Below are 27,475 nucleotides of genomic sequence, written 5' to 3'. Positions count from 1 at the left end.
GCCGTACCGGGCCGTGCCGGGCCGTGCCGGGCGCCGTGACCCTGCGGAGCACCTCCGGGGCCGGGCGGTCGGGGCGCGGCGCTCTCCGCTGGAAGCGATGACACCCGTGGGCGCTGCTCACGGTCAGAGGGGACATCTCCCGCCAGGGGCAACCGTGGGGATCACAATACCCGAGGTGATAAAATAGCCCCGTTCGGCATGGATGCTACTGTTAGAAATTATAAGAGGCCAATTCAAAACAACAGAATTTATTTAGCAGATTTCCAAAATCCAGTCAAAAAGCCGCAATAAAATCGGACGACGTCGATGGAATGCTGGGTGGGCAGAGTGACAGTAACAACGGCACCATCCAACCTCAGCCACACACTGGATCTTGGATAGGGTTTTTATACAGTTTATTTATCCTGAGGCTAAGTCCATTGAGAGTCCAAATAGTCATGTATCTCTTTATTTCCCGGCGAGGTCTTTCCAAGCGAGATCATCCTCCGGATCCCCCATCAAGATTGATATCAGATGTCAATCAGCTGTGAAGTGGAGGCCCATCCTTGAGGAATGGGCCATCTCCAGTCCGGCCCTGTCATTTCTGTTCCAAATGTTGTGGTTTCACAGCTTGCACTACAGGTCTTGGAATCTCAGAGATACCGTGGAGTAGCTTTTACTAGACCAAATCTTTGATACAGGAATTTATCCATTACATTTACCACACTACCGACTGCCATCCTTGTCTAATGACAAGGAGGAACGTCCTGACTCTCCACACCCCTTGGAGTATTGCTGTCCGTCTGTTTGGGGGTGGTTTTTGTGGGTTTTTTCCAATTTAGTTTTTAAGGGCAACGATCTGCAAGCTTCTTTTGCAGCGATGGATAGTATGACAAGAGTTAAACTACTGTGCTTCTGCAGCACAGACAAGAAATGCTCAAATTAACATTGACCCTTCCGTGCATGGAAGGTCGGTATAGTTTTATAGGAAACAAAGTGTTTTCTGTTCAGCAAGGATGATGGATGTGGAACTGCTTGTATTATAACGTAAATAATACAACAAAGTACTCTAAAAAGGTCTGTTAGCTCATTCTTTCCAGTAAGCCATTAATTTAATCTAAAGCCATGGGAAATACAGTGCTCTGAACCCTGACACTCATCGAGCCGTGTTTAGCAGTAAATTCAGCAAATCCCATTCCTAAATCAGAATATCAATTTTAAGCCTGACATGATTGAATTTTAGCTGATTTGCATGAATTACAGAGACACCGTTGTGGCAACAATACATTTCCAAACCAGCTGAGAGGGCTGGGATCTTGGCTGCCCGAAGGTGCAGTGATTGCTGCCAAAAGCAGCGCTCTTCCTGCAGCTCTGGTGCCTCGCACTGGGGATCACACAGCTCTGACTGGGCAGAGCCGAGCCCACCCTCGGCACCACCGTTTATTCCTTAGTGTCACTATGAGGAGATATGTGGCTTGGGCAGGACGGGGGGAAGACTGGACCGTCTCTTTCTGAGGCTTAAACCACCCGGGAAACTACCCCTGAGGTCTTGGAAAATGTGGAGATAGCAAACGATGGAAGCTCATTAAGACTAAAGAACAAGAAAATTATTACTATTTTCTTTCTTTCTTCACACACACTGGAAATATAATTCCTGAAAAGCAAACTTAAAAGAAAGTATTATTTCAAAGGCGTAGCACTTCCAAAAGCACTAGCATTTCCCATTAACTTTAGGCTTCCTTCAGTCCTTAAGTCTCTGGCCCGAAACTGACCTTCTTGTGACTTCCCCAGTCACAACTGGGACTTGTTTGCACACACTTGACCAGACCTGCACCATGATCTTTCATCTCACCAACCACCCTCCACGATCCAGTGCTGCAACCCTGTGCCAAGAGATGCAGAGTATTTTTTTTTTTCCTGTGTGTGGTGCTGATTGTTTCCTTTGGCTTCACAGCGACAGAAAATGACACGTTGGGTGTTGAGCCACTGTTCCCATGTAACCGTGGTGCCCATAGAGCAGAGCTGTCATCTCTGTGCTTTTAACAGATGGACAAGCTTCAGCGCTCTTCAGTGGGGCTGCCAATTCCCAGCTGATCACCCATCCAAACGGAGCACATAGTGTCACGGTGACACTCCTGGTGCTGTTAACACAGAGGATACATAGAGACAGGATGAAAGGAGCTTCCTGAGGAGTGCTCAGCTTCCAAAACTACCGTCATGTGGGAGCTCTGAATTTTAGCATGGAGCATTAACACGTAGCTCCTGTAACCACTGTTCTAAAGGCAGAGTTTTGAACCGTGCCAGACTTCTGTGTGCTGCACAAGGGGTGCAGGTGATGTCACAGGTTTTCCAGCTCGTGGCAGAGAGGGGGAGTCCCCTCAGACTCCACCATGGAGCTGTACTGTACTGGAGGCGGCGGCGGCTTGAACGGTGGAGGTCTGTTCATACTGAAACAGAGGAGAGGAAAGGCACTGTCACTCAAAAGCTGCCTAAAGGACGGTTGTGAAATGTTCACAGGAGGAGGTGGATTGGCCCGAGGGCATTGTAAGAGCACCTGCCATTGCAACTGCCCCGAGTCTGTTTGATAACCTCAGCACAGCTCCTGTGAGCACACCTGCTATCATTGGGCTGTCTCAGCTCCCACCTCAGTTTGACTTCGTTCATGTTTTAAAAGAACAGAGCTTGGTCCTGATCAACCACTCAAAACTCTTGCAGAGGCCTTTTGCTCACAGTGCTCTCTGTAAGTATATTTAAAAACTTTGGGATTTATTTATAAATAAAGGTCCCATCTCCAATTAGTTAAAAAATCAGTCCTGTTTTTACCTTTGCTATACAGGATTTGCAGTTGTGTTCCACGAGGGTTTTCTAGAATCATAGGTGATTAATTACAACTATCATTTTTGGGGTATTTTAGTAATGTTAGTAAGATTTAAAATAATTGTCTCTTAGATATTGCTTTCACCAGAAGATCTTGGAGTGCTTTAGCAGGGAATCAAACTTTGGTAATAATTGCAAACTCAATGCTTCTTTGACTGGGATTGAGTTTCGGGTAGCCTACTTTCACATATATTATTCAAAACTCAAACAGATCTGCCCTAGAAGTACAATTTCATTAAAACATGTCCTCAAGTAACCATAGAAAATGAGAGAGTGAAAGCAGCTGGTGGGGAGGCTGATAGAAATGGGGGGCTCTGGGGACAAAAATTGACTGCTATTCTTCCCTTACAGCCTGAAGCTGCACTGCAGCTCTTTTCTTAAAGTTTATTTTACAGATTACCCACAGAACAGATGAAAGGGCTGAGAACACTCCACTTTACATACTGCTGTATGAAAAAGCCCAGCATTAGTGATTCCTGTACTTAAAGGCCTTGTGTGCTGTGTGCTGTCTCAAACCAAAAGGTGTAAATGCAGACAGCTGGGTTAGAGTCGGTGCTGCCCTCTGTGCCACCCCCTCACTGGTACTCACATCTCCTTCTGGTACTGACACCATTTCCTGATGCCTAAGGCCACCAGAGTGCTGCAGAAGAGGAGCAGGACAGCTACTGCTGCTGGCCAGGGGAAACGACTGCCGTTGGTGCTCCTGTCACCTGTAAGGGACACACAGAGCTCACCTGAATGTCCTGAGAGAGGAGAGCAGTCCGGGCTCGCTGCCTGTGCCTCGCTGCTCCCTGCCCTGGGCAGTGCTGCTGTCAGTGCAGCTGCTCATCCCCAGGCTGAGGATCCCAAACTCGGAGCATGGCACCTCTGATTTGTGGCCTTAGCCCACTCTGTTCTGACTGGGGGTGTGAGCTGATCGCAGCCACCCCCTGCTTCACAGGGTTATTTGGGCACAGCCCAGAGAGCATTTCATCCCAAACCCATAGGATTTCTGTGCTCCCCTGTGAGAAGCTGCACGCCACAGTGCAGATGGGCACATCTGCCCACCCCGGCCCTCCTCCCCAATGGTTTATTTGTCACACCGCTGACACCAGACCCTGCCAAAACGTCTGGCCAAGGGCTCAGCTGGTTTTGAGGTGAGCTCTTGTTGGCAGCACAGCATCCCACTCCTATTCCAGCTGCCTCTCCCTGCTGCAGTGCTGGGATTCCACGCCCCTTGTGCACAGCCACCCTTGGGGTGCTGATGGAGGTATGGGGAAGAAGGAGAGAAGGAGCACAGTCCTCCTCCAGCTGCCAGAGGGTGCAGCAGTGGCCTGGGTGCCAGAGAGACCCATGGGTGACAGGCCTCAGTGTCACCTCCCGTTGTGCAAGGCTGACCACACTGGCTGTCACCCACCATGCCGTGGCCAGGCCACACACTGCATGGGCCATGAGAGTTCCCTGAGCCACAAGAATGTCACTGGCAAAAGTTTTCTGCTGGAAGAAAGCAGAACTTTGCACTGGAGCTTTGCTTGCAGAAGGAGGGAGGAGGCTGGAATACCAAAAGCCTGTGGCAGCCTGTGGTACGAGGATACAGCAGCTGTGACTCCTCTTTTCATCTCTTTTTTTCAAATTCCCCATGTCAACTGGACATGATGCTCCAGGTTTTGTGCTTCTGCAGTGGCATGCTGAAAGAAGATGGTTTGTAGGATAATGTCTCACCAGTACTATTCAGCAGGCTGCTGGTAGGAAAGAAATCTTTTCCTCTGGTCACTGGAACTGTCTGGTCTGGGATGCTGTAGGAATTACCTATAAAGATATGGGCAAAGAACATTTTTGGTAACTTATTTGGTCTTTTAAAAATGAAGGTTGTCTTTTGAACCCTCTGTTATTTGCCCTGCTGAAAACAGGAAATCAAATTCCAGGATCAGGGTGTAAAAATTCAGTTGGCAAGATTCCTATATTTTTGGCCTACCACCTGGTGTTGGATAAAAAAAATGTGCTTTTATCAAGTTAAATATTATAAGAAAGGGAAGAGGAAGGAAGGAAAAGAGAAAAAGAAAGAAAGAATACCTGTTAGGATGTTCCAGCAAGCCAGCATTGAGCCAGCTTGGAGCTGCACAGCCATCTGGGAGAATAAGCTTTTTACCTCTTTGATGGTAATGAGAAACCTAAAGATATTAAGTGGCTTAGCAGCAACATAAAGAGTCTGTCATGACTGAGCAAAACCTCAGTCTCCTCTCTCAAGTACTGTCTGAACCACAAAAATCAACTGTCATCTGTTTATAGACAGTTTTTTCCCTTCCTAATACAGTTAAGCTGCTGATGTTTAAGGTCAATGCTCCACAAGGATACATTTCTGGGTGTTTTGAGCCATCTCCACATTCACAGCTTCTGAAATAATAGCTAAAATACTCACACAGTGGCACAGCATTTCCAGAGCACTTCTGATGTGGGGATTCAGTGGTGGAATCATTCCAATTGGTACAAAAAGAAATAATGACCTTCAATTATCTTACAAGCCTGTACATGACTACTTAATTGGGCTCTATTCTGTACTCTCTGACTTTTGGATGCCAACAACAAATGAAATAACAGAGGAACCTGAAAGTCTCTGATATGACTGCTGATTTATAAATCCAAGACAAAATCCCAGCTTTAAATGACGTAAATGACTAACCAGACAGAACCAAGAAAATCTCTTTATTGTGAAATGCTTGCTGGCTTTGATTGAAAATGAGAGTTCAGGGGGGTGTGTGTGTATGTATGCATTCATGAAAATCAGGCCAATGTTAGGGCACTCTAAAAGTTTACTGAGATTTTTGGATATGAATTCAACTCTTTTCTACTTCCTTATAATGTGCTTGATTTTATATGAATAGGCATGACACATCTCACATTTGTAAAATGCATGGTGTTTTACAAAGTCATATACCAAAAAAAATAAAAATATATACACTTAGAGACCTGATCTCACTGTGCTCTCCAGAGCAGAGTGATGAGCACTGTTTATCCTCATTCACATAATGGCTCGTGTCAGAGCACCCCAGGACCACAGTGAGGATGGCAATGGGGGTTGCAGGAGCCCAGAGATTGCAAGCAGCAACCTGTGCAAGAGCAGCGTGGTGAAGTGCTAGGAGCTGTCACAAGGTTGGGGTATAAATGCACGGTTGTGGGTTGTGTGAGGGTAGATAAGCACCAGAGTGCTACCAAAAATACATTCACAGGATGGAAAGAGGCTGCTACACTTGTGCCTCAGCCAAAAGAGGAGTCTCATGCAAATTGCAGAAGCGTATTGACAGGTCCTGCCTGTTCCAGAAACACAAAGGCAAATCAAGATGTTAAAAAGAAAGCTACTTTGGGCTTTATACTGCTGAGCAGAGATTTTCTAAAGGGGGAGATTAGTGAAAAAATGTTCACCCTAGGGTTGTTTTATTGATTTATTGATCTTTAATGAGTCTGTCTTTCAATGTTCTATTAGCCAGCCTTTATTACTCCACATTATCTCATTATTTCACTGCTGCTCTGCGATTTTATTTAGCTTCTCTGGCAATTTATTTCATCTATAAACTACCTTCACCACTCACTACATTTGCCTAGCAGCTATCTCAATAGCAATATTACTAAAATAAATACGTCTAATGAAACCAGGATACTCAAATGTTTTTCATTCCTCTTTTGTCACTGCAAATCCTGGACACCTTGGAAAGCCAAGCCTTTATCTTCTAACTCAGTGGAACTCAACGGGGAAATTGCTTTTATGAAGTATTGAAAACCTGGTCCATGTTACTCCACGTGACTTTGGCCCCTGCTCAGACACAGCTTTTCCATGCTTAGTGATCATTTTTGCATGGTAATGTGGTGACTCTCAACTGGCAGCTGAAAAAGCACCACAGAGCCAATGCTCTGAGAACAGGGAGCACAAATTGAGGACCTGCTGCTGTGCTTTTTGCAAGGTTCTCCAGATCACTGTTGGTTTGCAACACAACATTCTCTGAGGTGGTGCCATTTTTGCACTTTGGTCTCCTACCTCCTCTGCTGCAGTCCTGTGGAGCACAGGGGGTGTGTTGTCTACTCACTGCCCCACTGAATGCTGTGGCACTGCTGCAGCCTTTTGCCTCTGTGCTAAAAGTCAGTGCTCCAGGTGGAAAGCACAGAAGCTTGTAAAAACTGCTGTAGGGGACCGTGTCACTTGTTTTCCATTTCCCCCTCTTTGTTCCCTGTTTTGTGTCTAATGAGTCAAAGAGGTGTAGCTCACTACTCGAGGTGCTGCTTCCCTCAGGTGGGCACTACACAACGCTGTGTCTGGTTTGAAAAACTGTGACAAGCTGGAAACTCAAGAGGAGTTTTACTGAGATAGGTAAATAAACAAAACGTTTGAAGCCTTTTAATATTCAGCCTATTTTCAGGTGAACCTCAGGAGCTCGAGTGCACTGGTGTGTTTCCACCTGAAACCAGCAGAGCGATGAACAAACACACACCTATCAGAATTCAGACAGGATGTCACCAGCTCCAGTGAAACAAAACTCTGTGCCCAACCAACAAAAGGAAGTTTTGGAAAAGAGTACAAGACTGCAATGTCTGATGCCAAATACCAACTTACTTAACATTTTCCCTTAAGCATTTTTTTAAGATTTCTGGAGCTCAGCTAGCTATTTATCTGACATTCAAACACAGACAGATGGTGGCTAGCACGTAGACCTTCATTTTCCCAAGAGAACTATTTCACATTTACTAAAAACAATCTGTGTTTCTTAACAACTGTCCCATTTTTGGGAAAAAATACCAAGCCATCTGAACAAACCTGCAGAGGTGAACTGCAGCTGTACCTGACCACTCAAAGCCTAAGCACCTCTGGCTCAGTGATGGAGCAGTTGTGGAAGCTGGGTAACACCAGGCTACAGTTTTAGCAGCCTTGATTTTGGTTCCCTTTTTCCTCCTCTTTCTTATATAAACTCTTCTCTCATATCCATTCTCAGCTGTCTCTTAGATTTTCATTAAAAATTTGCAAAGTAACAGGAACTGAACCAAACTAGTAGACTAAAACAGAAGGCTTGGTGTCCTGTCTGACTGTATCCCAGAGGATTTGCTCAAGGAGCTATCCTCCCCAGTGTGAGCACCAGCAGAGCCAGAGAGGAGAAGAGCTGACCCAGGGGTGTCACACCAGGACTGGACACACTGAGACCCCTGGTTAAAAGGCAGCTGGTTCCCTGGCTGTCTGCAGAAGAAAAACGGCTCAGATCCATCTTACATTATGAGTCTGACCTCATACCACCTCAACCAGAGAAAATGTACAATTTGGTGAGGAAATTCCTCTCTCTTCACATTGTCTAATTATAGCATTTGTCATGAATTTTTTGGTTGAGGCAGAAGGTCTTTCAGTCCACCTGGACAAGCAAATTTGCTGTTTTGCTGTCAGCCAGGCAAGTGTCTTTGTTTTGGGGATGGGGAAGGCAGCATGAGGAGTAGCAAACTTTCCTTTCAGCACTGCTGCAATCTGTGTTCCTGCCCTGGGCATCCTGGTGAGTGATTCAGCTCCCAAAGGTCACTCTTCTGGGGCAGGCCAAAGCCTTGTGCTTAGTATCTTCCTCCAGTATTCTAGTTAGGTATGATATTTAACTGAAGACAATAGGTATTCTTCATAAACATTACAATAACATTAATTAACTTTGTAAACACTAATAGCACTCAGTGTCTGTTCAGTTGCCAAAATTACTGAATGTATCCTAAACAGAGCACTAAAAAAGATAAAATCAAGACAGTACTTTCTCCTATATTTATTCCTGAACTGTGGTTACACTGACAGTGGTTAGTGTACTTCCTAGTGTGTAAAGCACTAGAAAAGGAACTTCAATGGACATTAAATTTCTTGCTTCAAAAAAAGAGAAGATGGTTATTGTGTTTATATGTCTTTCTTCTACATTGTTGAAACAATGGAGAGAACAGTTTGATTTAATTGATTACCTTGTGCTGTGGAAGCAGGAGCCAAATTTGCTTGACTTGTGAAATGTAGAGAGGCCACAGATGTCGACTGGTGCTCTAAAGACAGTTTACATGGTGTCACATTTAGTCGGTAGGTTCTTTAGAAAAGAACGTTAATAAATCACAAAACAGCCTAGATCAAAGAGCTCGCAGTAGCTGTTGGGTAAATGCAGATTTCTGTAATGCAGAAATCCTGCTGTGGGATTCAGGCTAAATGCTCAAAACACATTTCACAGCTGCAGTGGGCACTTGCAGGCAGCTGATGTTATCAGTGCTGACCCTGTGCTGCTGGCTGGCTGCAGGCATTGCTTATCTGTGCTTTTGGACACAGGGTTCAGGTTGGCTGCTCTGGGTGGGTTGTGCCCTTCAATGTGGTGTTCCCAGCTAAACCAGGGCCCTGCCAGGAATGGCCCATGACAACAGCCATATCAACCTGCTCTTGGGAGTTTTCCTCTCAATTGCTGAAGATGGTTTTATGTCATTATCCAGATCCACGCTCTGGTAAAACACAGTTAATGATATAATTAGTGAATGGGAATGATGCCCTGCTGTTGGGTTGAGGAAAAGTGATGGCTTTAACACTTCTATCACATGCATCTCTCTGTCACAGTAGGACAAATTTATTTACAGTTTTATAGGTATATTACTCCATTTTATAAAAATCCATAAGAATGGTACATAATATTCAGTATGTAATTTTCTGTGCTCTCCTAACATGGCAGTTTTAGTAAAATTTCTGTCAGATCTCTGCTTAAGTCACCTCACAGCTCACAAATTCCCAAGGCTGAAAATTTAGTTTGAGCTGGTATCATACTGTCATTTTTAATTATTAGTTCAATAATTAAAATAATTAAAACCCAAACAGCAGCACATTGGGTACTGAGCTGTACCTTTGCCTGTCACACCTCTGACTCTGTGTGCATGGCATTTATGCAGTGGTCAAGGAGACATCCTACATATATTGAATAAGTAATAAAGTATTCTTTCCCCTTACCTGAGTCTGTCATGACAGCTGATGTAAGTCTGGAATTACTGAAGTCTATAACAAATCAAAGCAAACATTCAGCATGAGGAAGGTTTTATTCTGCTTTAGGAAAAGTAGGTGATTGAAAGGTTCAGGAGCTAGAAAGCGTATCACACCTAATTTCCAAAGAATATTTCTGTGCACAACTCAGCCAAGTAGTCCAGAAGGAAACATGAATTACCTGAGTTAACTACGCTGAGAAATCCCTAGGGAAACAAAGGTTTTGGGGAAAAAAAAAAGCTTTGAGGCACTTCAACTGGCACCTCAACTTAAAAACCAGCAATGAGTCACATGGGTTTATTCCATACAAAGAGGTGCAGCGTATTAGCACAGATGCTGAAATAACATTTATGACCTGCTGGTGGCACCTGCACAGTTTCATCCATGAAGCACTTCAGAGGCTGCAACTCTGAGAGGAAATTTCAGAGACACTGCCCTGAAAAGTGCTCACTGAATCCTCAGAGAAGAGGAGGGGGAATTATTCCTTCTAATTAGAAAGTGTAGCCACACAGACACGCTCAGCAGAGACACCAGCCTGCCCAAGCAGAGTGTATGTCCTGAGATGTCTGTTTTTGGTTTTCTTTTTAATCCCAGCAGGAGAGGCAAAGTACTCCCTGAGCAGGAGGAGGATGGATTATGTCTTCCCAAAGAGGTGCAGGAAGGAAGTGATCCACTAAAGCTCACACACTTAGAAAAGGTGTCTGGGAAGGCAAGCAGAAGGTACCTCTGTTGGTCAGGAGGGTGTTGGGTGGGACTACAGACTGGCTGTAAGGTACCATCCCCTCTGCAGCTGCTCTGTGCTAACACTGCTACCCCTCTGCCTGCTGCTCCTCCTGCAGCTCAGCTCAGCCTCGCCTGCTCTAACAGGGATGTCACAGCAGCTGGCTGACATAAAGGACTCCTTACCAAAAATACAACACATCTAAAACCCAGATCAGTGAGGCTCTTTGAGATGTGCCTGGCTCCCAGAGGGATCTGCAGAGTGTGCAAGGCAAAGCAGGGTGGTGGCCTGATGTAGGCTCCTAGGTTTCCTTGGAGAATTCACCTTGCAGAGGCCAGCAGAGGAAAAAGTCTCCCTCTCTCAGGGCCCCCAATGTCTGGATGGTTTTCTGGTGCCCTGTGGGGTATTGGCTGAGCCCCCAGGGACTGCCACAACCTGCACTTACAGAAATTTTCCCACAAAACCCATACTTTTTTATGCCATCTACTTACAACATTTCTCTGACACACTGATGTAAGCCCCTGCTAAAGTGCTGCTGCCTCCCATGCAGAGCAGAGCAAAGCACACTGCTCCAGGAGAGATGTTTCCACAGGGCTTTGGAAGAACATTTATCTGTTTGCAATAAGCTGATAATAAGACAGGCTTGCAGGGGAAGAGTAGGGATTTACCATATTTACACCAATTAAGAAACATCCTCTCAGTTCTTGAACATGGCAAAATGTTTAGGATCTTGGCTCTGTACTTAAGCAGAAGGTAGAACCATTAGCAGGGCTGTTATTTTTAATTATTAGTTCAGTACTGAAAGAGCTATATTCAAATGCCAGCTGAAGCATCAGAAGTAACATTAAGTGCCCCTCAAGGCTGGAGTTTAATTATGCTTGGTCTTAATTATAATTGATTACATCACCAAAATACTGGTTTATAGTATTTTCTCTGAAGTGAAAGCTACAGAAAGGGGTTCCTTACTACCCATTTAGAGTAGTAAATACTACAACAGCTTTAGGACTTTATAAATGCACCTCGAGCACAACCCAAGTTATTTTATTCTCTAATTTATCCTACCTTCTGAAACCGTGGTAGTAAAGACTTCAGCTGAAGCTTCATTAGACTTATTGTCTGTGAAGGAAAAAAAAAAGAGAAAGACTAAAGCAGTTCTTTAAAGCAGTTATAAAGGCTGAAAATTTAGTTTGAGCTGATATCATACTGTGCACCTTTGCAGAAGGTATGGCTGAGAATTAATGTCATTCCTTCCTTTCTGTCACATCTAAATACTTGAACATTTTTATACATAGTGGATCTATCTCAGCATTAGCACAGCCTGCAGGCAAGAACACAGACTGCTCTAATTGGGAGCTCTTCGATCTGAATACATTTCTAGAAAACTGCAAATTGGGGGAAATGAGTCATTTTTGAGAAAAAATGCTGATTTATCTCCCTCCTCTCTGAAGCTATGTTTCCAGAGGAGGAAGCTGTGGCTTTTGCTGCAGTCTTACTTTGTGGAAAAACATACTGATAGGAATGTACACAGCCACAAGAATGTACACAGCTGAGCTGCAAGTAGTTGCCACAATAGGTGATGTGCCCCTGGATACTTCTAAGAGCTCAGCAGCTCAGTTGTATCATCTGTGCAGCAGGGAGCATACATAATAATAATAAAAAAATAAAATCATAAGGTATAAATATGCATTTGCACTTGAAGAGAAGACATACACAGGAGTGTGCCAAAGCAAATCTGCCTGCCCTTCTCACAGTCACCCTGCAGCCTCAGAGGTGCTGCAAACTGCACCTCCAAGTCTCCTGCTTTCACTGAAAATGCAGGACACTATTTCTGCCCACTTCCCTAATCATGTAGCTAATTCTTACAGTCCAGGTTATGGGGGAGTTTCTCCACTCTCTACAGAGGTGCAGCCTTTTGCATGTTTTACTGAAGGGGTATAACACAGCCCTGAGCCTGAGGATTTGATTCTCAGGGAGCCACGAGTGCTCTGTGAGGAGCACATGATTATAACAGCTCACTGCTGCCGTGTGGCTGTACTGGAGTATTTTTGGGTATGGGAAGTACAGGAACATTCTGACTAAACAAACATGTGTCTTTTGTTTGTGCAGGAGTTTCTTAGCTCGTTCAGAGGCTTGAGCAAAGATTTGAGCCAAAAAACCTGCCAGAGAGTTCAAACTGTGTGATGAACTTGTACAATAGAGCTTCTATACTGTTGGCATTCCTTCAGTATCTCAAATAACAAGGGAATACATGTGTTTGGTGTGCTTAACATTTTTAGATATGTCATATCGATGAAAAACCTACCGAAGGAAACAAATATTTCTTCAGATGAAATGTTCCTTGTTTCATTTCCCGGGGAGGGAAACAGACACACACACGAGAATGTCTTTTGTGTCTCATGGGTCCTTTGCAGCATCAGTGTTGATCTCAACTCATAGAAACCTTCACTGTCTTGCAAGTCTTCTTGTACCACAGAAATTTCTTGGGGAGAGGAAAAAAAAAAAAGAAAAGGTCTTTTGTTACACTGCAGGCTATAAGTCAGAGCTATGCCAAATACTGTAAAGCAGGCTCATACAGCTGCAGGGGTTTTTGCTGGGGCACTGTCAAAGGTTTGGCAAGAATGGTGTGGTCATGCCAACCACAGCTCCCAGCCAGTTTCCTGCTGTTTCCTTTGGGGAGGCCTGGTGCTCTCCCCTTCAGCCCCAGGTTCCCTGTGGCAGGGAGGGAGGACACTCCTGCCTTTCCACGCTGTGTCCCTGCAGACAGGTTGCTTTACCTCCAGGCTGCTCCGTCAGCTTTGCTCTGTCCACGGACCACAGGAGGCTGGGCTTGGGGAACGCCTTCCTCACCACACAGCTCACATTCAGCTGGGGGCAGCACAAGGCACTGTTAGCTCACAGATATATTTATATACACACATATGTATATGCAGTATGTTGGGTGAGCCTCTGACCAGCTGCCAGCTGCCAGACTCCTCTGTGGACAGTGCTTGGTTCCTCACAGCCCTGCTCTGGGAGCAAGAGCTTGCTTCCTCTTTGTGCTGTTCCTTTCTCACTCCCCTGGTTTTCCTGATTGCAGAAGTGTTGAATGAGAGCCCGGGGGCAGCCCCATTGCCCTGGTGTCAGGGCTCCAGCCCTCTCCAGTCCTGTGCTGTGGCTGCAGAGACGTAGAGTGACCCCCACTCTCGTGCTCCCAGCAACAACACTCACATGGGAAAACACTGGAGCTGGTAATGGGCACAGTGTGTGAGGAGAATGAGACACATCCTCATTGCCATGGTAATCCTTTCTTCATTAGGCAGATAAAGAGAACTCCTATGAAAAACACTGCCTAGCCAAATGGTATGTTGAATATACAAAATTTAATACCTGTGTAGCAGAGACAATATGTAAGAGATTTCCAGAAACCACAAGGAATTGGATGCTTTAGATGCAGTAGTCCTGATTCTATGCAAATTGTTCCAAAGATCTGTGTTTGTGCTCTGTTTAATTTCTAAGCAAACAGTTTTGAGCAGGACCTCAAAATCAAGGCTAGAGGAAGGGTTGGGCACTGGCAGGGTGAGAGGTCTCATCCTTGTGCTGCCCAGAGCTTCTCAGTTATGTTTCCTTAGCAGGTTATGACACTGCTAAGTGCTAAACACTGTTACAAGAGAAATGGCCTTGTTCTTTTCAACAGAAGAAAAAAGCACACACGTGCAGCACAAACCTCTCTGGCTCCCTCATTCCAACAGAGTGGTTCCCACATTTAGTTGAAAGCAAGGTTGATATACTGAAGCCAGCAGAAGTCAATCATTCAGTAGGAAGACTGAAACTCTTTCCCTGCCATGACAAACAGCACCTGAGCTTGTAGTGTAATTGCTTTCTCTTATTTTCCTCTCCATTATTCCCTTATTTTTCGAGCACTTTCAGGTCATAATACTTTATACATTCTTCCTGTGTAGAAATACAAAACTTATATCCTCACTAGATTAAGGCCCTAAAAAACCCAGAAAACAAAGAGAGAGAAATAAAGAAGAAGCTGGTGTTTGTTTGGAGGTGAAGAACAGATGCTCTTGGGAGAGTTGCTGTTGCCCAGTGCTGTGATAGCAGCAGCCCTTGCTCTGTTCAGCAGGACAGGGCAGACAACAGCCTGCAATGCTCACCACCACACCCAGACACAGGTCACCAGGAAAATGACCCCAGTTTGCAGAACCAAGTGACTCGTGGATTGTGTGTAGTGTGTGGGTTTGGATGGTACAAGGCTCTGCCTGCCTACAAGCCCTGTTTCCAAGAAAAACCTTCTTGATTAGAGATACCTGCAGATCAAAAGCTTGGAGAGGTGGAACAGGAAGCAAAGCACCACAGCTAATAACCAGAAAGGCTTACTAGTCAGTCATATGAGCTGTAAACATGTTTTATGCCAAGCATGGCCAGTGCAATTCAGCAGAGCTGTAGGTTTTGCCATTACCAAAGCTAAAGCAGAGGCCTGCACAAGAGAGAAGTCCTTGGCTAGCTCTGGTTTGTGTGGGGTGGGAGTGTCTCAGAGGAAGGGGCATGAGCACCTCATGTTGCCCTCCCTGAGGCCTGCTGCCCTGTGAGCTGTTTGCAGCTCCCTCCTGTGCCTGGCGCTGCCGGGCTGCCCTGGTGGCAGTCACAAGCGTCGCTCTTTGCTCCCGAATTGCTCACCTGCTGTGAGGTGCTGGCTGAGCCCTCCTGCAGGCTGATGGACACCTCGGGGTAAGCTGGAAAGCAAACAGGAATGTATCAGTGAAGATCCTAGCAGCAGCTTCTAATAACACTTAACAGCCTTGTTCATAAGAAGAGCGAGTTAAACCCTACCTCCAGCCCCACACCGAGCAAGATAAAAGTGCACAGCTGCAATTTGAGGTGAAGGAAGTGGTTTATTTACCAGCTGCAGCAGCAGCTATTGCCACAGGATCCAGGAGGCATTTCACCAGCACCAAAGCAGGCTTGGGTGGCTTTGCTGGGGAAACAAAGTGGAACCACGGTGCAGGCACAGCTCTGGCAGCACAGCCACCCCTCCTGGGCCCCCTGAAACCAAACACAGCCCAGCTGCACCCTTTTCTGCTGGGTGATGCCGAATTTTGGTTCTGGGCACAGCTGGCTGTATTAATGAAAGCTGTCAGGTAGAGTTAGCCTCCCTAACTGCATTTCTAAATTAGCCATTGGGATGCCTGGTTTGGAGCAATATAGACTGAATTGTTGAGTAAGGACTATGGAAACTGTGTTAATATATAACAAATCCCAAAAGCCTCAGATAAAGCCCTTTCTGAGCCCTGAAACTGGACCAGAAACAAATGGTCTCCCTGAATTACTTAGGAGATCCAAAATTCTTTATCTTTCCAACCTAAACCTCACTTTAATCTCTACCATTAAAATAATTTTCTCTTTTTCTTACCCTGTTAATTGATATAGGCCCACCTCAGTTAATTACATTCCCCCCCCCAAGGTGAACTATTCAGGTTTCCCTATTGTTTTATACAGCTAATCCACCAAGGACTCTCCTGACTATTTTTCATTTCCATTTTTCCACCTGATGTTACTGATGGATTCTGCCTGGGTGTGACTTACATTTAATTATCATGGCCTTATGGTTTTCTGGACTTCTGATACTTTTTGCGAGTGAAATTTCCTGGGTTTTTAATCTCTTCTGGGTTTTGGGTTTCTTGGGTTTTTTGGAGGGTGAAAGTCTGGTAAACTGGATCCTCTAATTGCTGCAGAAGTTGGCAGGGAAGCTAAATGATGTCTGGTCTAGTGCATGCTCTTCCTTTTATTTTTTTTTCCAAGAATGGGTGTGCTTTTCCACACCTGTATTGAGCACTGTCCCCTGCTTTCTCAGAAGATTTGTTTGCTGGGTCGCTGTTCTGGCAGGGAAGCTCTCACACATAGCTCTGAATGGCCTAATAGATCTTTTCCAATTAACATCTCAGCTCCTGTTAACACTTTGACATTCATTTGTCTTGCTAGGATATTTACCAATGTTTTGGACCTAGCAGAAATTCAATATTGAGTTCAGTAGTTTCTGCTGCTGAGCTTTTACTCTTACAAAAAGGAGAAATCAATATTTGCAAAGTTAGACATGAAAGGTCATACTTTTTCACCGAAACTTGTATCTAAAAGAACTCTCTTCTAAAAGAGAAATATTTTAAAGTATTTCAATCCAGAAGCACCCCTCTTAAAAAAAGCTATCTTGATTGAATGTCTGTTTTTTACCCAACATACCAAGACTCTCAACTTCCCTGAGAGATCTTTCCACGCCTTCTCCATCCTCTCAGCCCCACTTAGGCCACCTCAAGCAGAGGTGAGAGAACACTCCCTGGCACCCCTCAGACTTGGCCTGTCTCTGCTGAGTTTAGCCCTGCCTGAAGTGTTTTTTGGAGGGATCCTCCCCGAGGAGTTTCCCAGGGGCACCCTTTTCTCCTGCTGTCCTTGCCAGCTCTGTCTGCAATAGCTGCCAACCCTCCCTGCCCTGCCCTTGAGCCACCCAGCCTGAGGGGCTCAACTGTATGAGTTTTTGGGGGACAGGGGCAATGCTGGCTTGCCGAGAGGGGAAAATCCTCCCCAGGCTTCAACTGGCCTTTTTTCCCTTGCTGTGTCTTTGCCACATGACAGAGAGAAGCTGCTGTTGACTTTGTATACATATACTATCCTCATGTTCTCTCCCACCCATTTGAGGCTGGATCCAACAGCCAGAACACAAATATTCATTTCTTTATTCTCTGGTCAGCACAAGGAACAAGAGAGGTGCTGCCGTCTGAAAGGGCTCTTTGTCCCCAGCTGTCACCTAGAGAGGGCTGGATTATCCTGGGGTGTGTTTCTGCCAGGCTGCCTCAGGGCAGGCTCTAAGCCCTCTGCTCTTGGTTTCTCCTCCTGCTGCAGCACAAGAGAATAAATGGAGAAAGGCTGGCATGGTGCAATCGTAAGTGGTGACAGGAAAGAATGAGACAGGATGCAAAATAGTTATTTCACCTGCAAAATTCAGACGTGAAAGGGCTAGGAGCACAAAAGCACACTTCCTCTGAGGGGTGGGCTTTACTCAGCTGGGGTCTGAGAGACTTTCCTCAGCACCCAGTGCAAACCTCGGGGCTCTCAGGGAGCCCCTGACCCAGCTCTGCCCTGGGGACCCCTGTGACAGAGGCTGGGGGCACAGCCCCCTGCCCCAAAGCCAGCCAGCTCTTGCTGGGAAATGCAGACTGCTCACCACCAAGGGCCAAGCTGCTTTCTCTGGTTTGCCTCTGGGCCCTGCTGTGCTGATATTTTGATGTGGGTCCACGCACAGCTAAGCACACATCTGACAGTTATTCTGAGAAAAAAGCCAAATAAAGCAACCTCTTAGTAAGAGACACACAAATCTAGGCAAGAACATCAGCAGTGATGGAAGAGAGAGGGTTGAAGTATATTAGTATCCTTGAATGATTACCCAGGTAACACTGTTGCTATTTGAGAAATGTTGATTTTAAAAAGTGCCTGAATCATGCAAACGCAAGAGGAAGTTTCAGATCATTATCTTCTATTTTTGTTTCTTTTACATCAGTGACCAACAGTCCCCAGACACATGTTGTGGTTTTTTTCATCTGCTCCCTGTTGAACTTTTCTTTGAATTCAGAGCATCAGCCTTCAATGGCCATGCTCAAGCTTTGGGCTTCCTTGGACAATCAGCTACAGTCAAGGGACTGTGGACAGGCCCAGTGTTTAACACTCATTTACTTTCTGATCTTTGGAAATCTGTTTTGCAGACCAGCTGATGTCTAAAGAGAAAATGAAGCCTGGTTTTCAAGTGGGCAGCAATTTTCTGATTCAGTTGTACTTTAGTGATTGTAGAGCAGTTCCTAAGCCACTTGAAAGGGAACAAAACAGGGAACTAAAGATGGGGAAGGCTTACAAAATGAAATTCCAGCCCACGTGTTTGCAGTGCACAGGCTCTGCTGCTCCTGACCAATTTCAGACCCGCAGCAGGACCCTCAATTCCAGAGCCAGAGCCTATGGATGTTGCATGCCTTTGAGGATGTGATTTTGGTATAACTAGTCCCAAACTGCTTACTAAACTTTGGCCATGATTTCCTAACCACAGACAGCGTGGCCATTGGGGCACAGAGATCTTGATGACCAGTGTGCTTCCCTGTAACCCACAAAATCCCCACATAAGCCCACACATCGGGGTAAGATTCTTGCCCCGTGCATGACACTGAGATAGATACGTGTGCAATGAATCTACTATTTTGTCCTGCCAGAAATTGAAGGAATGGACTCAAATTCTTCTCAGAACTCCAGGGTTATTTACTAACATTTTACACCGTTGCAGCTGAAAAAAAAATGGCAAGGTAAATATGCTTATATTTAAAAAATAAACAGTGTCTGTCAAAAGTTATTGGCTTCAGAAGCAGACAGGGGTGTCCCATCCCCAAGTGCAAGGCAGCAGAGAGTTGCCATAAGCCCCTTACCAAACACTCTCACAGTGGTGCTGCTCTTCTGGACTCTGTCTGGGTGGTGCAGCCTGTGGCAGGAATAGACTCTGCCATCATCAGTGATTTTGGTGGGGAAAACCTTTAGAGCATTGCTCAAACCAGGAGGGACGCTCTGCCCCAGCAGCAGGCTGCTGTTCCTGTACACAGCAGGGCAGGAGGGCTCCTTGGTCACAAGTTCCTCTTCCCTGCCATTTTCACCCTGTGTACAGAAAAACACATGAGATTGTCCTGACACACACACACAGAAATACATTTGTAAGCCAGCTCTGTTCCCACTATGAAAATTTCCCTTGCACATTGTGTAGCAGTAAGTGGACATTTGCAACATCTGGGTGGTTTTTTTTCAAATATATTCTCTTTCAGAACTTCAATATCAAGAATAGTCATCATCTTGACAATAAAATTTGGAATAAATAGCTGAGTCTGGTGAGTCCTGATCTCTGTAGCAGAGAGAGCAGCAGAGGTGCTTTCTCATTGGTCTTTAAGTTATGCTGAACATCCCATACTTATTAAATATGACTAAAATTTCAAGGAAAACTTTGCTCTTCTAGAATTTTAAGTAGAAAAGCCTGCTAATAATACAACTATAATTTATCTCTCTTTTGTCTGTGTGGCAGCCACTTTTGTCTAAGTAACAGCCAGCATGTCCTGGACAGCTGTGCCTCAGTACATATTTGCAAGCTTTTCTCTGTTTGATTCATGGTGACCCACATACATCATTGTGCTGACCTTTGGGGTATTTTTCCCCTTCTCCTCTGCAAGTTTGTAGAGTGAACTGGCAAACTGATGTAGTAAAGGTAAAAGTGTTCCCTACAAAAAGATTAAAATTTTAATATTAAGATTATTAAGGGAGATTTAAATAGATTATGAACCAGGACAGAAGGTTAAAAACCCTAAACTATTTGAAAGTCACCTTGAGGAAATCCTCAGCAGTTACAGCTTCTCAGTGACAATGTATAAAACTGAACAGACAAAGCTCAAGGACACTGCTCACTGATACTTATCTCTACACACTGAAATGGATGCCAAAAGGTTACATTAAAACATGCATATAATATTTATCTAGAAAGTGAGATAAAGTACAAAAATACAGCAAGCTTCATATCTGACAGAAAACTGCTTAAAAACAGTTTTTCATGTGGGTAGCTCGATAAGTGGGTTTGCATGTCTTCAGTGGCATTGTGACACAGAGGTTCACAAAACCAAAACCACTAGCCAGTACCTTCCTTTGCTGTGTCACAGCAGCCTGATATCTCCCTCTCCTACACAGTAACCATGTGTTTTTTCAGATACTAAAGCTTCACTACAGAAAAACTAACTGAAATCCAACACAAGAACTATTTAGTTTTATTAGCCATTTTCCCAAGCCCTGCTCTGTATATGCTTCTGAAAAATTCAAAGCCGTTAAGATGGAATTTTTCCTCTTTGTTTCTTTAACGCTATTATTTGCAGCATATATTTTGTGACCCTATGGTTATACCTTTTGCCTTTATTATCACTATTATGTTCAATATGATTGACAAGTTTTTTAGCAGATTCTGCAAGCAGGACAGAGTAGAATAGAACATTTTCATACAATCCGCAAAAAATAGCCTGTATTTCTTTCTGACTCTTATATCTGAGATGAAAAATACTTACTACTAGCCATTTAAAGGATAAATGGACAAATTTCCTGGGGTCGCGTCCTCAAGGCATGGAATTTCTAAAGTCTGCTTTAACCACACTTCCTTCAGGTAGTGCTTCTCCTCTTTTACCATTGGAACAACAACAACAACAACAAGAAAAACAACAAAACCCAAGAAGGAAAATCAGAAACATGATGTTCATTGTGCTTTGAAAACCAGTGCTGACTAGTCTTCTATTCAAGGAACAGGCCCTTTTGGTTGGAAGGGAGCTGTGATTTTCAGCCATTACCCCTAGACAGATTTTGAAGTGAAAGCCCTGTGTCTGATTCTAGTTGCAGTTTCATGACTCAATTCACAGCATTACCTGAGTTTTTTGCAATTCTTAAAAAAGCTTTTCTTAACTGCAGGATCACGATGTCTCCTTTTGGAGCTGAAAATAATTTGAAGCTTCGATTTTATCTTAATTTTTTTTCCTGTGGCAATAAACCTTCACAACAATTTCATGCACCTCTATTTCCTTTTCTCTGAAGACATCTGCAGACCTGCTTTCACTAAGCAAGCTATTCAGCGCGTCAGTTAGGTTAAGATTAACCCTGTTTTTCAGTGTAAGTGCTCCTTTTGTTATTCTCCAGCCTGCCCACTGCCATAAAACTTGTCACTCGTTCCTTTCTCATCCATTTCAAAAGCCATTTCACCATCTCCTACCCTGCCTACTCTCAGTGCAGGGCTCCATCCAGCTGTGGAGGCTGCCCAGGGTGGTGCAGTGAGCAGTGCACCGCTGTGGTGCAGGTGTTGGGGCTGGCAGTGTGTATTCCAGCAGGAGGAGCAGTGGTGATGGGAGGGAGATGCTGTGAGTGCCACTGTCAGCACCGACCTCTCTGTCCCTTGGCCACGGGGCAGGCAGGAGCGTGGCACATGCTGCCATCCTCCCTGCCTCAGACCTGCCTCCCCTCTCCCCTGGCACAGCACGGAGAAACTCCAGCTCTGCTCCCTGCTGGCTCTGGCCTGAGCGCTGAGATAGAACAGATACGTGTTTCATTTATTCCTTACCCTGAGGGGAATGAGAATTTCCAGCTGTGCCAGACTGCCCTGCTGTTTGTCACTGGGGACCTTCCCAGTGACTCACTTCCTTTGTGCCGTGGCACCCAAAGCCAACGCAGTGGTGGCAGCACACAGCCTGTGCCACAGAGCCGTGGACAAAAGGCAGTGCCCTGAGCTGTGCCCAGGAGAGCCAGCAGCAGCTTCCCTCCACTGTCCCTGAGAGTGAAGAATGTGAGGAGCAGCTCCTGCAGCAGGACACGGCGAACAGGGCCCTAACAGGGCTGGGCAGTGCAGAGAGGATAAGGAAGGACAAAGCAAGTGAATCTCTGGTTTCTCCAGGACAGAACCGTACAGAAAGATTTGCTGGGACCACATCACTGTGCAAAAATGCTGTCCACAGCACAGCAAGCGTGGAGGTGAACAGTAACCCCAGAGTTCAATCTGGAAATAGATTCTGCCTACCCTCACAGCCACGTGCTCCAGCTGCTTGCTTGCTCCTGTTGGCCAAAGCCCTCTGTGTCTGTCTGTCTTCTGTCCCATGAAGGCCTGCTGCTCTGTGAGCCTTTTACAAGTTGGCTGCATCGGATTCACTTCCCTTTGATGTAAACGAAAAATGTACTTCATCATAGACTATCACCTTTATCCATCCCACTCATAGGACTGGATTAAGGTTTTTTTTTTCTTTTTTTGAGTCAAAATGGTTCATTGCAAAAGATCTGGTTGCCTTAAAACACAAACCGCAACAGGTAGCAAACTCAATTTTTTAGCTCTCTTTAGCACCAGTCATCAGTAGCACAGCTTGCTGCATCTTGTAGTTACTGAAAAAGCTGCAATGATGCTGATGTGAACAAGAACTGCCCACACTGTAAGAGGCAGTAAGAGCACTGAAACTGTGTGTATCAAGCAAGGGCAAGAGCAAGCAGCAATGCCTGATTAGCACAGTTACAGGAGAGACAGAGAAACTTTGTGTGAAGAACAGGAGCGTGGGAGGGTTTCACAGGGTTAGCAGCATGGTTTGTACCTCACTGCACTCCCCTCGATCCCTCTTCCCCGTGGAGCACAGGGAATTCCAACAGGGTATCCTACCACAGCACACCTCCCTGCAGCTTTGCACAATTATTCAGCATGTGCTGTTTAAACACATCCACCCTCTGTGAGCTGGGCAGAGGTGCTGGCCCTCACCTTGCCTCTGTGAGTTCACCAGGGCAGGTAAGGGCTGCAGGGTTGCCCCAGGTGTGTCCTCAGGATAACAGCACCAAAATGCTTGGAGCCATGCGGGGGGCCATCAGTGTTAAAACCCCCCTGAGCAGGAGCTTTGCACAGGACCTGCTCTTGCCACAGGAGCAGTGTCATCCAGGTGGGGGGCTACCCAGTCTGGCCTTGTGCTGTAGGTAAAAGGGCACTGGAAGCACATCAAAAAATCCCTAAATAACCTGCATCCACCCTGCTCCTAACTCTTGAATGTCTGCTGTGTCCACAGCCCTGGGCACAAGCAGGGTGAGCACGTTGGTCTTGCAGCTATGAACTGAAACAGGGCCAGGTTTGTTGTATTGCTTTAATCCTTTCTGACTTGTCAGAAGAAACCTGGGTCCAAAAGGGATTTCTGGGCTCAGCAGATCCAGTTCCCCATGTGCCACAACAACCAGCTTGCTCAACACCCCTGCCAAGTTCCATCTTCACAGCAGGTTGGGCTTTTTCCCTCACTGCTGGCACTAAATAGCTGTTCCCAAAGTTGCTACTCTGACAGTTGCCATTGTTGTTTAATTTGTTGTCGAATCCATTCTCATCTGATTTAAATAGATTTGTTCCTTTACCAGGATAATTTAAATATCCTCCCTAGAGTTCACACTCTCCCCTGAGGCTTACTTACCAAGAGCAGTCATGCTGCTTTCCAGCCTCCTTGGCCTGACAGAAGCAGCCAAATCTCCATTCCTGTGACTCTCCTCAGCAATTCCCTGCTTTGCTCCGGTGTGTTTGGTGATGGGGACACACAGACTCCATGGAGCTAGCAGCCATCATTCTCTGCAGATGGCAGCCCTCAGCCTCAATCAGACCAAGGCTGTTTTCTCTTTCTGGTGCTCACAGCAGCAGCACAACATGGTTTGAAGATCTGACATCAGTAGTCCCACCATATCCTGAGCTGCTCATCCAGGCTCCTCCACAACTCAAGTTTCTCCAAGATGAAAATGCAGAAACTGCCACCTCATCACCCTTTTTTTTACTTTACTATCTAGCTTTTTACTCCACCAAACAAATAAGGTTTTCTAATCTTGAGCTGGATAAAACAGCTAAAGAGTGCCTGGTAAATAGGAAAGTGTATAAGCAACATTCAGAGGCACCACTGTAAATCCCAAATAAGTCACCATCACCAACCAAGCATTCATCTACCCTATATTTTCCCCACCCCATTAGGAAACAGCAAAATCTCATTTTCAATCACTTACCTTCTGCCTTGACAGTCAGTTGAATTCTTGCAGCCTTTGTTCCATGTGGGTAAGTAGCAAAAGTGCATTTGTACTGCCCACTGAGGGACACGGTGACATTTTCCCAGATGCAGGACCCACCAATTGCATTCAGACGTGGCATTTGATTGGTGGAACACAAGGGCCCTGTGTGATCCCTACCACAGCACCTCCTGGTGCTGAAGGACACTGAAAAGTTGTAGGGAGCCTCAGGAAAGCTGAAATAATGGGTGCCATAGGTGGGGTGATACACAGCTATTTTGGTGGGCAGGCTGCCATCAGTCTTGGACCACTGTGTCTGTACGATGTGGGCGGTGTGCAGCTTTGGGAACAGGCACACCAGGGTCACATCAGTGCCTGGCACAGCACGGACCACTTCTGGCTGGGTGATGACAGCCGCAGTCTGACCTGGAAAACAAACAGGATCGTTTTCAGGGCAAGTCATGTCTAAACAAAGCTTTTCCCAATCCATCTTCCACGGGATTTGGTCCCTTAGCCACAGACAATGATGAAGACCCTACAGCTGTAACCACAGAAGCTTTACAGCAAATCTCCACCAGTACAGACTGCAGAGAGAAAACCGGGTAAGCAAAGGCATGTGTGTCTGGGAGAGGCCAGGGAGGTCCTGTCACACCTGTGGGAGACATGTGAGAGCTCTGAAGGCCTCTGTGAAAATGAAAGTCTTTCAAGTAATATAAATAAAGCAGAACCTAGGTGCAATTATTCCCCAGTTCTTTTTGCAAGAACAAATGAGCTATCCCCCCTGGCTAATTGGCTGCACCATCCCTCCTGCCCCACTGCCTTCATGGCTTTCAGCAGAAAAAGCCATTCTCTGTGTTATTAAACAGCTCCTGCTTGTCCTGAATGAGTGTCTGTCTCAGTGTCAGAGCGAGCTGCTCTGCTGTGTGTGGTTTCTTCCTCAATTAATTTCATAAAGCAGGTGGCAGTCCTTAGTGTGCCATAGAAAGGAGTAATGGATCAATGAAATGAAGGGGCTTTCAGCAGGAGCCCGTACCACTTGGTTTAGCTGCTGTTGTAGTAAATTGATTTATATCCTTTTCTCCCTCCTATGAGTAAGAGTCTTGCAGTCCCCTAAACCCCTGAGTGCAGGGCAGTGACAAACTCAAGGAGATGAAGAATTTATGGAGGGGGTTGTTGCAGTGAGACGAGTCATCAATCACTCCCATAGAGCTGTACACAACAAGTCCCTTTTCCAAGAGTACATGTGGGTCCACAGGAAAAAAATGAGCCGTGCAGTTGTCTGTAGGTACAGCCTCATTGCCCCCCATTACAAGCCCATTCTGTCCTCCCTGTGTATCATAAGCCCCCTGTATATTTGCTTTGGGAATTTGCCCTGCAGTCCTGCTAGCTGCCAGTTCCCACTGCCCACCTTTTTCACTGCAAAGAGGCAGGTGGCAGCTCCTTTGCTTTGCCGTTTGCTCTGAGGCACCTGAGCAGCAGCTTGGGCAGCCCCAGTGTGCCCCAGCCCTGCCAGGGAGGAGGCAGCAGGAGCCCTGTGCACCCTCAGCTCTGGCTTGACAGGGAAACGGCACCAGGGCAAAGTGACACATCCCCAAGAGCTGTCCCCTGTCCCCTGCAGGGTGACAAGGACACTTGGAGAGCAGATATGTGGAGAACAGAGCCACTGAATGGCCATGGCCAGCCTTCATCTCTGCTCTGTCATTGCTGCACATGTTCTGCTCATCTTTTGCCTTTATTCTAGAAGTTGTGGTGATGTAAGAGGGTAAATAAAAATATCTGAATGACAAGTCTCACAGCCTTGTGCTGAGAGAAAAATTACTAAAACTATTTTTGTTAGTTCAAGGAGCTTATTATAGGAAATAGTCTCTGATTTCACAAGTTTTGCATCAGTCAAAGTTAAGGAAAAGGCAATTAGGAATCTTGCAATCAGACTATCAAGCAAAAGACACACAGCATTTTTTCTCTCATATTCATGCTACTGTTGCCTTAGGTCTCAGGATCATATAAATAATGCCTATGAAAAATCACTTGAGTAATTTATATTAAGTTGAAAAAGTTATATATGTAGAAACACATTTTAATTTACATTATTTCTTGGTAGCTTAGCACATTAGATTATTTTAACTGAAAACATTTTGTGCAAAAATGTTCTTAACTTTTTGCCAGCATCTCATATAAGTAATCTCATTTTATGTCAGCTTTATTTTTCAAAATCAAATAGTGTCCATTATTGTATACCTCTGCTCCAATGAAATTTCTTAGAGCAACTCCCAGACATCTAGGTGTCTGATTTCCACAAAGAGAAATTGAGTAACTTCAGTGAAGGTTCCATCCTCAGGGGAAAAGAAGTCCCCATTTCCTATTTTTTCTGTAATTGCTATTTCTTTCTTACATATGCATGTTTTGAGGCTTCTATTCCTTTCTTGCACTTGAGACTTTCTATTTTCTATGAATACACGTACGAATTATTTTTATTTTAAGAACCAGTTTGCCTCAGTGATGTAGAAAAAAGAACAGCCTATGCCAGATTGTGAGATGCATCCTTCCATGCTGGTCAAATACATGCAGTTTTGCCCTTCTTAACTGGAAAATTGTGTATCCTACAAAATCGCTCTTCCTAGCTGTAATAAGTATTCCTGTATTTATCATGGTCAGAATTTTCAAGGAGTGGAGGTTTGTGAAACATCATGCTTTTTCTTGGTTTTCCTCAGATTGCTTTTGGTTAAATTCCCTCTGACAAGGGTGCAGCCCTCCTTAGTCAACTTCTCTGTTTAGTTGAAAGATGGTTTTGTTTCTCAAGACATTAGCACATGGGGCTAGGCAGAGAAGAGGAAGGAAGAATCTGTTTAAGGGGTTGCAGCTGTACAATTTACTCTTGCCTTGAGGTGTTTCAACTATTCCTCTTTCTGCATACCCAGGTATGTAAGACAGAGACAGAGAGGTATTTTTTATTTTCCCACTGAAAGCAGTTTTTCTTTTGGCCCATTTGAGAGGAGCACACACTGCCCTAATTCCAGTTGAGCCCATGCCAGTGATCATTCTGGCAGGTTAGGCATATTGAATTAAGTAATCTGCTGGTCAGCACAAACCATTTAGTCCTTACTAAATTATAACTAGGGTTTATATTTACACGCACATTGTAACTAGGGTTTTTAGAAACTTGCCAGGAAATAGAACATCATCACCAGCAGCTACAGCTCACCCTAGAGGATGTGCTAATCCCAAGCCTGCCCCTCACACCCTCCATCATCATCAGAGTCAAAGCATCCCCCTGACACTCTTACCTGGGACACTGGGCACTGAGAGCAGACAAAAGAGAGGAAGAGCCACCTTGCTTTCAT

At 45.2% G+C, this 27,475-nt stretch overlaps 1 protein-coding gene across 1 annotated transcript; it reads right to left on the bottom strand.

Annotated features, from left to right (window-relative positions):
- Positions 1-238: 238 nt before the first annotated feature.
- Positions 239-27,475, bottom strand: CD96 (CD96 molecule). Its single transcript, XM_066340577.1, is given in 17 exon segments — positions 239-2,426; positions 3,446-3,566; positions 4,558-4,644; positions 8,800-8,874; positions 9,812-9,856; positions 11,625-11,678; positions 12,865-13,041; positions 13,337-13,427; positions 15,225-15,280; positions 19,001-19,223; positions 20,234-20,246; positions 20,666-20,771; positions 24,135-24,237; positions 24,239-24,279; positions 24,282-24,560; positions 27,419-27,454; positions 27,457-27,475. Coding segments are annotated over 17 exon segments (1,635 nt in total). The 3' UTR covers positions 239-2,317.

The sequence above is a fragment of the Sylvia atricapilla genome, chromosome 2 (assembly GCF_009819655.1).
Source record: "Sylvia atricapilla isolate bSylAtr1 chromosome 2, bSylAtr1.pri, whole genome shotgun sequence".
Taxonomy (NCBI): Eukaryota; Metazoa; Chordata; class Aves; order Passeriformes; family Sylviidae; genus Sylvia; species Sylvia atricapilla.
Note: the sequence above shows the minus strand (reverse complement) of the source record. Positions and strands in the feature narration are given on the sequence as shown.